Source organism: Oncorhynchus tshawytscha, linkage group LG20 (assembly GCF_018296145.1).
Source record: "Oncorhynchus tshawytscha isolate Ot180627B linkage group LG20, Otsh_v2.0, whole genome shotgun sequence".
In the NCBI taxonomy this organism is placed as follows: Eukaryota; Metazoa; Chordata; class Actinopteri; order Salmoniformes; family Salmonidae; genus Oncorhynchus; species Oncorhynchus tshawytscha.
The window spans coordinates 39,016,462-39,029,725 of NC_056448.1; the positions used below are offsets into that span (position 1 = coordinate 39,016,462).

Genomic DNA, 13,264 nt, shown 5'->3' on the forward strand with positions numbered 1-13,264 from the left:
TCTTTGTACAGCCAAGCTCAAGTATTTTCTGTTACATCTCCTGATTTTCATTTGACATCTTGCTCAGATCTTGGTGGAGCAGACAAAATGTCCCTTTAGAACATCTCACGGTCACAGAAACTGCAAGAATGAGCTTTATACAGATTTATATATGTCATTTTGGTAAAGCACAAAAACACATTTCACTTTTCACATCCTTTATAATGTATGCTCTCTTCTGGTGGAAGAGTCCAACTGAATCAGTTAAAGGGAGGTCTACATATATGTGATGTGCAGATAAAGGTGGGAATGACCTGGTAGCCCTTCCAGGAAAATTTGACAGGAAGAGAGGAAAAAACACTGTCACTTCCTATAACAATTTGTGGGGAACTCCATAAATAGTGAAGCAATTCTGCAGCCACTTGACATTGGCAGAAGAGGAAGAGGATCCTCCTTGAGAATGGGTATGGAGTCGGGAAAACGTAGCAAAATTTTCACTACACAGGGAAGATTTGACATGATGTATAGCAAAGTACAGTATTACTAAAACCATAAAGGAGATTTGTTGGAAACTTATAGATTGTGTCTTTAATAAAGAGCATGTTCTGAAAAGTGACCAATAATGCATCAGTGTTTGGAGTCAACTAATCTTCTAGAGGTGAGAAAATTCCTCTTGAACTATCGTTTTAATTCCTCTACCATACACACAGTAAATACTGTTGATAGATCTGACATTAGTGAAGCGTTTTTCATCATTAAAATAGCAGTGGAGGCCTTGGCTTCCTCTGGCCCATTTTGAAATGTGGCCAGCTACGTAAATTCCCCAGAGCTGTGGTGGGCAGTGACGCTGTCAGTGGCCCTGGCAAAGGAGCTTGATTTGGCACAGTATGGGAAGCCATTATTTCTCCTTGGTTCAGATTGACAAGACAAGAGGCACATGCTAAAAACGACACCACTTTCTCTGCCCTGTCCACAAGAAGGGGAGGGGCCAGTAACAGGATGTGACTGTCACACAGCAAACGGGCTCCCCGTAATTTATTACGACGACTCAGCTCTTTTATTTTAAGGTCTCTAGTGTAATGAGGCACCGCTATCATTGGGTAAATACCCCACCATGTTTAGACTAATATAGCCTCTGTAACCCAGGCTATCATCTGCATTTGCAAGGATCATGCGTATGCCTCTTAAAATAGGCACCCTATATGATGGGTGATCAGTGGCTATTTTCATTTGTGCTCGTCATATGCCATCTCAAAGGCGTGGAGAACAAACGGGGAGTGGAGGGTCACAGACATTCATTCTGAGAGTGCATCCTAAATGGATAAGCTGGGGTCATTCATCTGAAATGTTACTTTTGGTCAATTATACATTTTTGGGCAAAGGGAGAGAAATAAAAACATTGAGGCCTTGGTCTCACAGTTGCATAAGGTTCATGTTTATTTAGTTTCAAGTCCTGACATTCTATGCATGCTTTGAACACGTATTGCTCTGATAGCCACAGGTAGTCAAAGTTACAGTCAGGGCAGACACATGGACACAAAGTACATAAACCCATGATGGAGGTTAAAGCTAGAATCCTTAGTTGCAACATCAATTTTTAGACTCACGAATTAATGATACATACGCCATTGATTCTTGAACATTTTTACTTATAAAATGAGTTCAATTGTTGTACCCCATCAGAATCCAAAATATAACGTAGCTTGTTTTGCTCCGATGTTTGTAAACAAAGAAAATATATTTTAAAAACACTTTATAGCCTCAAAACATGGCAAAAACTAGAATGTTTATATCATGGGATGGTCAGTCCTTGCATCCATAGCTCCGTCTATGAATTTGAGAGTGGTAACACTTCTCCAGGCCCATCCCTCAGATTTTTACCAAAACAGAGGTGGGGTGACCCTTTGTTATTATTTCAAAGGATTGTAGCTTTAAGAAACAACATGTTACAGTAGAACATCACATCTTCACTTTTTAATTTCTCTGTCTGCAACTTTTTTAAACCCAGAACACCAACATACATAAACAAAGCATTGTGCCCCCCTAAAACATGATATGACACCTGATATCACTGCAATTCAAAAGCATTTCTTTTCATTGATACATTCTATCAAAGAGAATGAGAAAAACGATGTTGACAAATACATATTGAAAATAAGCGAGAGGTTGTTAATCACCATTTCAATAAAGTGTATAATGGATTTATGCATAAGACCCCAATAGTGTTCCCTCAAATAAAATAAAGTGTTGATTGTAACACAGCACAGCAGAGTAAAGAGTTATGAGCGTAAATGTAATTGTTTGTGTCAGAGGCAAAGGTGTTGTGATGATCTGGCCCTATTATTTTTGACACTTAGTGGTTAGGGACCTTTACCACTTAAATTGAGCAAGATTAAAAGGTACACACACGGGTCAACAAAAATCTAACATGTCAACCATGAACCAAAAGATGAGCTTCCCTGTCAATTTTAATCCCTGAGCTACAGGATGCAATTGAGCAAGATTGAAAGGTATCTTCCCCAATTGAGCAAGATTAAAATATATCTTCCTCAATTATAAAGCCAACATCCATTAAAACACACACCGGTCAACAAATATCAAACATGTCAACCATGAACCAAAGCAGTGCTTCCCTGTCAATTTGAATCCCTGAGCTGCAGGGTGCCCCTTGAAAACTGGGTACCACTGACAGATAGTACCTACCGACAGGCCAACGCATGCATCGCAAACCATGCATCTCCAAGATGTCTACCTTGTTTCTGGTAAAGGACTGGGACAGAATACTAGTTATATCCCAAACCGGCTACTCTTCCCTACCAACTCACTCGGAGGACCCTCAATTGTCACTTGTTGCTAGCGAAACGAGAGTAAAGAGGGTCTCAATAAACCCATCAACTTTGGGACACACTCGTGACTTGAATGCAGCCCCAAGGTTCGTCAGAGGGCAATATTATTTTTGACTTCGTTTGCCCTCTGACGTCCCAGGGTGATCTGCCCAGCCGGTAATATGCTTGTGTCCCCCCTTGACTAGAAACGACATAAAACATCCTCCCTTTAGGCTGCAAATGTGACGATTTCCTCCTAGACTAACTTTAATGGCGAGCAGCCCTAAAGAAAACTGGGAATATATGCGTACTGTCTTAATTAATGAAACAATTTTCCTCCACCATGCTAGGTTGCACCAGTCTGTTGTTTGCCCCTGTCTGAAGGCTGCATGCAACGTCCGGAAGTAGCATCATGGTGGTAGAAAATGGTGTTTTATTAAGACAGTATGCATATTTTCCCAGGTATTTTAGGGCTGCTCGCCATTAAAGCTAGTTAAGGAGGAAACCGACGCCTTTGCAGCATGAATGGAGGATGCTTTATGTAGCTGCTCATCGCGGGGTGACACGAGTGTATCACCGGCTGGGCTGACTGCGTCAACACCTAGAGGTAATAAGACGTCAGGAAGAACTACTAAGGGTCTCGGCATTAGCTTGAACGATGCAATTCCAGATCTACATTTAAATAATAAAACGAGCATGAAATTCAAAATGATAAAATTCCTCGTTGTTTTACAATATAATAACCTCAACAGTCAAACATTTAATTTGGGAGATGTTTCATATTTTACGTGTCAAGTATCAGAAACAGGCACAAACAAATGCACATATATAATTAGGAACACCTGTCCACTCTTTTGTATGAAATTATGCAAACTCCTAACATATCCCGGTGCTTCAAGTTGGCGCCTAGACCACTAGAGGGCGTAGTTCTTCCTGACGTCGCATTACCTCTAGGTGTCGATGCATTCAGCCCAGCCGGTGATAGACTCCTGTACCCCTCCCCGGATAACACTTCCCTCTGGAGCCTGCAGCCTTTCTGGCTTGGTCGAAGTGGCTATAGAAGGGTCTAATTAGCCCCAACACCCTTGATAATTTCCACTCCCTCAGCTTTGGGGCACTTATGCATATGGCAGAGGCACACGTGTATGTGCAAATGGCTGGCCAGGGGGGTGCGGTAAAGGGAGTGATTTGAGATTCAGCCATTGACTTTAAAAAATGAAAAATCCTAGTCACCTTCACTTCATACAATCAAATCTAATTGATATGCAAAACATTCTTAGAAAACAACAAAATACATTCCAAGTAAATTACAAATGTTAAAAGTTGAATAAAAACAGACAAAAGCGGGACATTGAATAGATGTGATTAATTCATTTACGAATATGCATCAATTCCCAGTTTGTTCAAAGACATGTGTATCCAAGATGTTGACAGAATGGCTACGATAGAGGCACTTCTAGTCAAAATGCCACAACTGGCTCCGACTGAGGACCTATAGCAAAACCATCAACTCTGGCACAGTCCCTTCACTTAAATCATTGTCTGGTGCAAATATGTAAACATTCAATAGATATAACACATATATTCAGTTCGATTTGGAATGCTTTGAAGGGGAGGGGTGCACTCCGTGGATCTGATGCTAGTTTACCCTTACAACAACATTTATTTCCTTACAGTTCTGATGTAACACTTCTAACTGACTGAGTCTGGTCAATGCTGCACTTTTCTCCAAAAACATATTGTCCTTTTTTTTTGCCTTGTTTGTAACACACCTGAGAATACAAGTGAATATGAGTCTAACCACAGAGCCTTACATCAATTCAGAACCCAAATTGTGTCCTTATTAGTCCATTAAAATCATATTCTATTCCATATAGTCCAAACACCCACACAAATACAACAACTCCCCTACAGAAAAAAAGACCCCAAAAAGACAAGACGGCTACTTACGACGTCCCCCAAAACCTACAACTACTAATACTAAACGCGCAATTCAACAAAGTGATCCTGAGTAACTTCTGAGTGCAGTACACCAAACTTCCACCTTACCCTGTTTAGAACTCAACTTCTCGCGAACTCGAGTGAGAAAATATCACAGAAAACATTAACTGGCAGCTGCAACATTTTTGTTGATGCACATGCAGACATAACAATCCCTGTGACCCTAGAGGTCACAGGTGGGATTTTGCTTTGAACATGTCTCTTGAAAGAGTAGAATGCACAACAACAATACTATGGAACTATGGCTGAGCTTGCCACTATTGGCAGCATTTCACATCTATTTAAAAAAAAAAAAACACACCCACACCCTGGGTTTTCAACAGTGTGCATATTGCACTTCTCGTCCTCCCAGGCATCTGGAGTAACTGGTACATCTCAGGAGAAGGTTGACTGGGACAGTAACACTTTACTGGCCTATCATCACCAATCCCAGAGTGGTCCTTCAGTTAATTCATTGATTGATCAAGAAATGCCATCTTCCATCGGAAAATCTTTCAACTGTAGTTGGAAACATGACAGATTCTCCTTCACTTCCACTTACCATTCGCCTTAAAAATACCCGTATCAATTTTGACTAAATGTAATTTCTACTCGCTAAAAGGCTGGAGTAGAAATGTAAATGAAAAAGAGGCTTGAATTTTCCACCACTTTATGTTGACATTACTAGTGATGGGAAACAAGGCATCAGTGAAGACATCTCATCTGTCACTATTGGCAGACGTGTTGGAGTAGATATACCAATGCCACCTGAGAAACCACACCACCCCCACCATGATAAATGTAACTAATCTTAAAAAGCTAAATGTATAGCATGTAGTATATATTAAAACTCAATTCAACTACACTTAGTAACTGAGTGTATCTTCAGAGACCTTTGGTAACAATCATTAACGCCATATTGATTTTTTTTTAAAAACACATTGGGGAAGTGTATCTCATGTACTTTACTGTAGCTGAGGATAGTACAAACATACCAAAGACTGCTGAAGTTATCTTTTCACTGACACAGGCATATGTCCACTGAAAACACAACAAATACTTCCTGAGGTAGTCTTTCAGTTACAATAGCGTTTTTTAGTGGATCCCTAAACCAAAAAAAACTTCCTGGAAATCTATACGAAAAATAGCTACCATGTTAACACTTCACATACTTGTAAACTGCACTTACACGTCTGAATAATGCATTGGTTGTGCATTTCTTATTGCAGAGGCGTGTGCTCTGCGTAGATGAGAATACATTCAGATCTGTCATGTAATAAATACATTTAGAAAAACAATTCTGTTCACATTCACAAAAGAAAGAAGGGGGTCCCCCCCTCCTTCAGGTGAACGGTGGGTTTTGAGAGGCGTGGCTCAGTTGCCGGGGATGAGGCCTGTTGTCAGGCAGGTGGTGGTGCCTGCTCGGAGGGTGTTGGGGCTGAACTTGCAGGAGTGTAGGACGGCCTTAAACAGCAGGGGGAGCTGTTCCAACGGAACGTTCACTAGCTTCCCTGGAAGGAACGACCATTTACATGACATTTTACACATTAGTCATTTAGCATATGCTCTTATCCAGAGAGTGTATACATGTTCCATACAATTTGTTTTATTTTTGTACTGCACCATCAAAGACAGTAATCACAGAAAACAACCTCTCTTAATCCACATCTATCCCCCAAGCAAATCCAATGGACATTGACGTGCACAGTATTCACACAGTATTCACAGATCTATTACAGTACATTATTTACCATACATTGGGGTGTACAATGTTTTCCCTTGATGCCATCCTAAAATAGGATAGGATGAACTTTAACCTTAGACACACTGTGCTGTATACAAAATAAACACGGCACATAACATAGTACACACATTGCACATTACCCATGTCATACACACTGTACACGTTTCGTATAGCCATATGCATAATACATATTGCACACCTTACAGTGAAAATGGCTATCAGTCGGAGCTGAAAAGGGTTTGCATTATAAGGTGAAAATTGAATGAACTGTATGTACTCACCGGCGATGTGGCGGATCTCAGGGAGGCACATCATGATCTCAGGGAAGCGTTTGGGCTGGTGAGGGTACTTGTACTCAGCTAGGTCCTGGCACACATACCAGTAGCGCTTGTTCAGCTTCTCCAGCTGAGAAACGTTGGTAAGCCCTCGGATATCTGCACAGAGGAGAGGGTTACGGATTACGATGACGACTAATACAGACGTCCCTTTAAAACAATAAAGTTGTGCTGCCTTCATGGCCAAGACTTGGTTTAATAAAATATGAATTAAATAGATACACACACACAATAATATGCACAGTATCTACTGACATTTCAGATTATATTTCATAGGTTCCATTTTTTTTTTTCCAGTGTAAAAATGAGCCCCTCACCCATTTTATCATCCCAGCCTTTTTTGGATTTTCCAACATATTTTAAAAAGTATGTAGAATTGACATACCTTGGGTGAGGAAGTTGATGGCTTTCATACAGGCATACTCCTCATTGCTAACCTTCAGCTGATTAAATTTGCGGAACAGGTATATCAGTCTCTCCATCACATCCATTCCATCTTCACTAAACCTGGCAGATGAGAGATAATCAATCAAAATCATTTGAAAGAATGGTTTAAGTTGCATTTAAAAGACTTAATTAATGATATATCCCAGGACCGATATTCCTCAGCCAGATTAAGCTACAGGCTTTCTAATATTCTCCCAAAAAGGCCAACCTTGAGCCAAGGCTATGGCAATGGAACCCATCCCCAGATCCATGTTACCAGACTCAAGAACCTAGAGACCTAAGATCCCGGCTTCTCTTACCCTTGCAGCTCGTAGTCAGAGGGTGAGTACTTGGTGGTGACGTTGGCCAGGTCCCCGAACATCTGGCCGCTGTAGATGGTGAGGCTGGAGAGCAGGATGAGCTCCTGCCAAGTGGCACTGAGCAGCAGGGTGTAGTCCTCGATGGACAGCTCGCAGAAGAAGGGCAGCCGCTTGATCCAGGAGATCTGCCGAAATAGCAGCTCGTCTGCCAGCCGACAGAGCAAGGCAAACAGCTCCCCCTGGGTCACCCTGTACCTGGGGGACACATGGCAGACAGGGAGGTGTGAAGGTTGGGCATAACACACTTTCTTCACACTCTAGAACCAAAGATAATGAATAAAAAGAGTGATTGATAGAACATTTTTAGTAAAGATCAGACAAAACAAGACATCTGGGGTCAAGACCCCAAACCTTAAAAGTCTACCAAAAGAAAACGTCAAAAGCACAGTTCCCGACACAGATGTGTACACCGTGGGAACTCACCCATCTTCTATGAGCATGGGGGTCCCCAGGGGGGCCAGGTCCTCAGCTGCCACCAGTTGGGAGACAAGGGTCTGTGATTGGGAGTACAGGCTGCGGGCCAGGGTGGGCCTAAGGACTGACTGGGCATAACCAAAAAGGTGCGGCAGGAACTTGTAGTGTGAGGACACGGGCGTGCCCACGTACTGGTCCCGGTAGGTAGCAGTGTAGCTATTCATTTCCAGGGACTTGCTGCAAAGACACAAGCCAGGAAACCATTATGGAGTAAAGAACTGCTCTACTATAAATACTTATTACACTGTGCTTACAGAAATAATTACACAAGAATAATGGCACCATAATGTGAAGCGTGACAGAGTTTTCTACCAAATGTATATTTTTCTGGGCACAGGCAAGCATGAAAAAATGATGATAGAACTCTACGCTTTATCATGGAGACAGCGCCAGAGAGGACTGGGTTGCAGACAGAAAGCATCGACCCTGAGACAATCATGTTAAGGACAGTACTTATCATTGTGGAATGGCAAGACTTCAGCAAAGGCAGAGGAATGAAAACTGTGTCCTCTGTTTCCGCGGCAACAAACCCAGGGAGAATCCAGTTGTGAGGAGCTTCAAATTCTCCCATAAATGTGCTTAGGAGTGAAATGTGGGTGACCTTACATTTTAACATGAGACGAACCTTCACTCAATCGCATAACAACAACATTCAAAAAAACATTACTGGTGCTGGTAGGCATGCAATGGACAATTCAAAAGGTGCCATGAAGCTGAGGGGACAAACTAAATGTATCTGTATTCGTTCATAGGAGATACGACTGCCAGATATAGGTCATTTTATTCAGAAATTCATTTAAAGATATTGAATTTGGCCACAAAATGTTGATGCATTTCACTCCTGGGGGAAGTCATAGTTACTCAGTCAGTGGTGTTTCTCGTTCAGTGCGCCAACCTTTAACTTTTGAGGTAATGGTCTGTACCCCTACTGCAAAAGCTCACCTGGACGACAGGGTGGAGACCGGCGAGGGTTGGTTGCCCTCGGAGACACCATTGTCGGGGGAACTGTGGTCGCTGTCCCCGTTGTTTCCCCAGGTGTGCTCTGGCAAACCAGCATCCTCCTTGAACTCCTGGCCTGTCATAATGCGCTCCATTTCTTCATTCGAAATCTATAGCAGAGAAGCGAGGGGAAAAAGGAGGGAGGGCAACAAGGAAGGAGGTAAGAGAAGAGAAAGCCTCTGTTCATTTTCTCTTGTCATTCAGTATGTCATGGGGTTATTGATTCAGATGCATTAGTCCCTGTACAAACAAAAGCCTGTTTGTCTGACGATAAGAAAAATGTCATACATTGGTCATTGTTAAGCTTCTTTATTCAGCTATGTAGCATACTAAACTCTGCTCATGAGAAATGACAAAGGTTTCATATAAATATTTTAAGAATGTTCCCGAGACGGTGGCGGGCAGCTTTTCTTTCACATATTGTCAGTATACCCGTGAACAGTGGAATCAATATGTGGCTATGAGTGGATTTAAGTTGGCAGGAGCTTCTTAGATTGGAGAACAAAACAAGCTCCCACGGACATATCTCACACTCGCTCTTGCACACATTTGCCTCGGGAAGCGGGTGAACTTTTTCTCCGCCGCACAAGCGGTGCCTTCCCATTATCTGTGTTTGAAAGGCGTCTGATTACTCCGTTGCAGCGCTATCGTTCACATCTGAGCAGAAGGGTGATTTAAGCCTAATGAGTTAACCCTATCTGCAATAATGAGGGACAGACTTGATTGTCTCGCAGGGCCTGAATCCAGCTTTGGAGCAAGGACACCGATATTGAGGCAATCGCTGCAATCAACTGAATGATTTTGCTCCTTGAAAGATGCTAGGGAGAGAATGTTATCTAAAACCATTCTGCAGATACTTTCCAGGCAAAAAAAAAACCAGAGGTATTTCAACTATTGCAAAATATCATGCAGGTACAGTGGTCGAGTAAAGACCGACTTTTGCTGTCATTGTATGGTTTTAAACATTTTGAGATGACAATAAGAACAAAGATGGTGAAAATGAAAGCCTACCTTTCTGGTTCACAACAAGCCACAATAGCCAACAATTAAACATTTAAACATATTCAACTACGTTTTTGTGACCTGTTAAAACATTTGGAAATGCAAAGCTACTGTTAAAATGGTCTGGTTTTCACCATCAATGGAACATCAATCAAATGTCATCAATTAAATCTTTGTGTTCGGCTACTCAGCTGCTTCCAGGGGCTTCTCTTTAAAAGTACACCTGGAAAATAGCCTCTTTTTTTGTGTTGAGTCTCAAAACGTTATAGCAGTTTTTAGTTTTTGTAGCTTTTTGTAGCTGAACATAAAAAGGCTGAAATGTATGGAACATAAAATAAATAAATAGTCTGAAAATAAAGCACTTCAAGTCCATGTCGTACACAAACATGGGCTCTGAATCAATTGGAGAGAGAATCATGTCCCTTTTCGAGTTAACTGTAATGTGAGAAATATATTCTCTGAATACGCTTTACAAACAGAATGATGGAACTGAAAGTTTCTTCTATTGAGGTTGGTTGCTTTGTAAAAAACAGTCTCACACTGGGAGGAACCACAGGAGGTTGGTGGCACCTTAAATTGGGGAGAACGGGCTCGTGGTAATGACTGGATAGGAGTCAGTGAAGTGGTATCAAATACATGAAACAGATGGTTTCCAGGTGTTTGATGCCATTCCATTTGCTCTGTTCTGGCCATTATTATGAGCCGTTCTCCCCTCAGCAGCCTCCACTGGGAGGAACATAGAAAACACTAACACCACAGTGCACAACCGAAGTCATTGAGGGCAACAGTGTCTGCGGTTTTCAGGATGGAGAAAACTTTTTGAAACCGAGAGAAAAAGGGAGGGACTACTTGAACTTGTCCTATAAGAACACAGATGTATTGTTTTCTTTTGCTTAAACAGTAATAAATTGTGACATACCTCGACAGGTCCAATGCTCTTATTCCTTCCCCCTGGCATTCCATCCTCTCTGATTGCTGTGGAAAGACACACACACACACACACACACACACACACACACACACACACACACACACACACACACACACACACACACACACACACACACACACACACACACACACACACACACACACACACACACACAGAACTTAGAAAGCCCATTCTGAAAATCTGTAAATGCATTTCACATCTTCCAAAACCATTTTAAAATAGACTAGTTGAAAGAAAAAAGATGGTGACAAGAGGGTTGGAGTTGGGTTCAGCAACTCAACATAGGATGACTGGAAGTTTTTTACTGTTAAGAGAGATATGTGGAAGGCTGTAGAATCTGAGCTGTGAGATTTGTGGAAGGGACCTGGCACCCTCTAAAGGTGAGAAAAGGCATCAGCGTTTTAACTGGTCTGAACTGGATTAAACAGAAATAGAAGGATACCCTAAAGAACATATGATCGACATCAATTGAGTTGCGTGATGAATTAACAGTTGAATGGTGTGTGTGTGTGTGTGTGTGTGTGTGTGTGTGTGTGTGTGTGTGTGTGTGTGTATGCATCTAAACATTTGAATTTGAAAAACATAGAACACAGAAGCCCTCTCTTCTCATCTGCTCCATCTTTCTGTTGCCCTCCTCCCTACACATCACACATAAACACATGTCACATAAACACATGTCTAACTGACTACTTCCAGCTGAGAGACAGGGTCCATCTCAGCTGACAGACAAGGTAAAGGAGCAGGTTTCAACCTGTTCTTTCAGTCACTCGCATACATAAGACTGCAAACGCTTGGTGATGTAGATATGGTGGTCACTGGCCAGGCTTTGTGGATCTGACTAAGGTCCTTAGCATTATCCCGATTGTGTGAAATGGAGCATTGGTGGGTGTGATCTCAGAAGCTGCCACAGGGAGGCAGTGGAGGCACACTCGAGTTCAGCTCAAGCCACTAAGCATTTTGCACGTGGAATGCTGCAGTTGTTTGACACTGTTGTGGAGACCAGCCATGCTATTGGTTCAAATTCATTCTTTGGGGAATTAATGGGGGACCATTCCTTCGCCAAAGTGCACACTCTAAAGAGAACAGCTACGAGGGGGGTGCACTACGAGGATGGTGTACCACAAGGGGGTGGACTTGCTACCCGTCACCCCTCATCAAATAAACCCATTAGTTTACGGTTAGACCAAGAGAAAATGACATATCTGTGTACTTCAAGTTCATAGACACATATTTGGCAGTGACTACACACTCTAATTGGATTATCTGCATATTGCTTAAGGTGCTTCATTCACCATGCTTGGAAGTGTACATCTACTGGTCTTACCAATCAGATAACGCTTCTCGTTTCTCACCAGCCAATTCCTCCAGCCACTGCCTGGGGGCCATTGATTAACCAGCTGTTTCAGGCCTCCCTCGTACTCCCTCCTTTCCTTCTCCACTTAGGTGTGGCAAATCGAAAGGCAATATTTATCAATGACTTTGCATATCGAGACATCAAAGCAAAGGATTTCTCCTCCTCTTCTCGGGTTTCGACACAGCACGTTCTTATCTTTTGGAATATCGAGGATCAGAGAGTGTAAGTAGAGGTAGAACATGGAACGGGAGAGAGTACTCGTGTTTCCCCAGGGGGCTTATCGGAATGGGAAAGTAAGTTGTTTCATGGCGCGGCGAGGGTGAAATTGTGATTCGGGACAGCGGTGTGTCATATCTTCTCTGCTGCCCCATTATTATAATTTTTAAAAAACCTTTATTTAACTAGGCAAGTCAGTTAAGAACAAATTCTTATTTACAGTGACGGCCTACCCCAGCCAAATCCTAAGGACGCTGTCATATTAATGGAGCATCACACTAACTGATGGCTAATGACACCAGTGACTTTCTTCAGTGTCCTCTGGTTGAAGAATGGAACGCATGTGTATGGTTCATTCTCTTTAATAATATGCAGTTTTAGCAGACATTTATCCAACGCGACTTACGGTTAAATCTAATATTCAGTACATGTGGCCCATATGGAAATCAAATTCACAAGCCTGGTGTTTTAAGCACCATGCTCCAACGAACTGAGCCCTCACAACCGCTTGAAAATCTGCCTTGTTTCATCTTTTTGGGAGCATTGACATTATCTGAACAGTAAGTGTATCATAAAAATGAAGTGCCGTAACAAAAGA

The 13,264-nt window shown here is 42.1% G+C and overlaps 1 protein-coding gene across 1 annotated transcript in view; it reads right to left on the reverse strand.

The window, feature by feature from the left end:
* Positions 1-1,392: 1,392 nt before the first annotated feature.
* Positions 1,393-13,264, reverse strand: part of LOC112220026 (nuclear receptor subfamily 6 group A member 1-A-like) — a 190,518-nt gene continuing 178,646 nt past the window's right edge. Inside the window, exons 5-11 of the mRNA XM_024381581.2 lie at positions 11,064-11,119; positions 9,086-9,252; positions 8,093-8,320; positions 7,610-7,864; positions 7,249-7,370; positions 6,810-6,962; positions 1,393-6,295 (exon numbers count right to left, since the gene is read on the reverse strand). Of these exons, the coding sequence (XP_024237349.2) occupies positions 6,159-6,295; positions 6,810-6,962; positions 7,249-7,370; positions 7,610-7,864; positions 8,093-8,320; positions 9,086-9,252; positions 11,064-11,119 (1,118 nt within the window). The 3' untranslated portion in view covers positions 1,393-6,158. The remainder of the gene's footprint in view (positions 6,296-6,809; positions 6,963-7,248; positions 7,371-7,609; positions 7,865-8,092; positions 8,321-9,085; positions 9,253-11,063; positions 11,120-13,264) is intronic.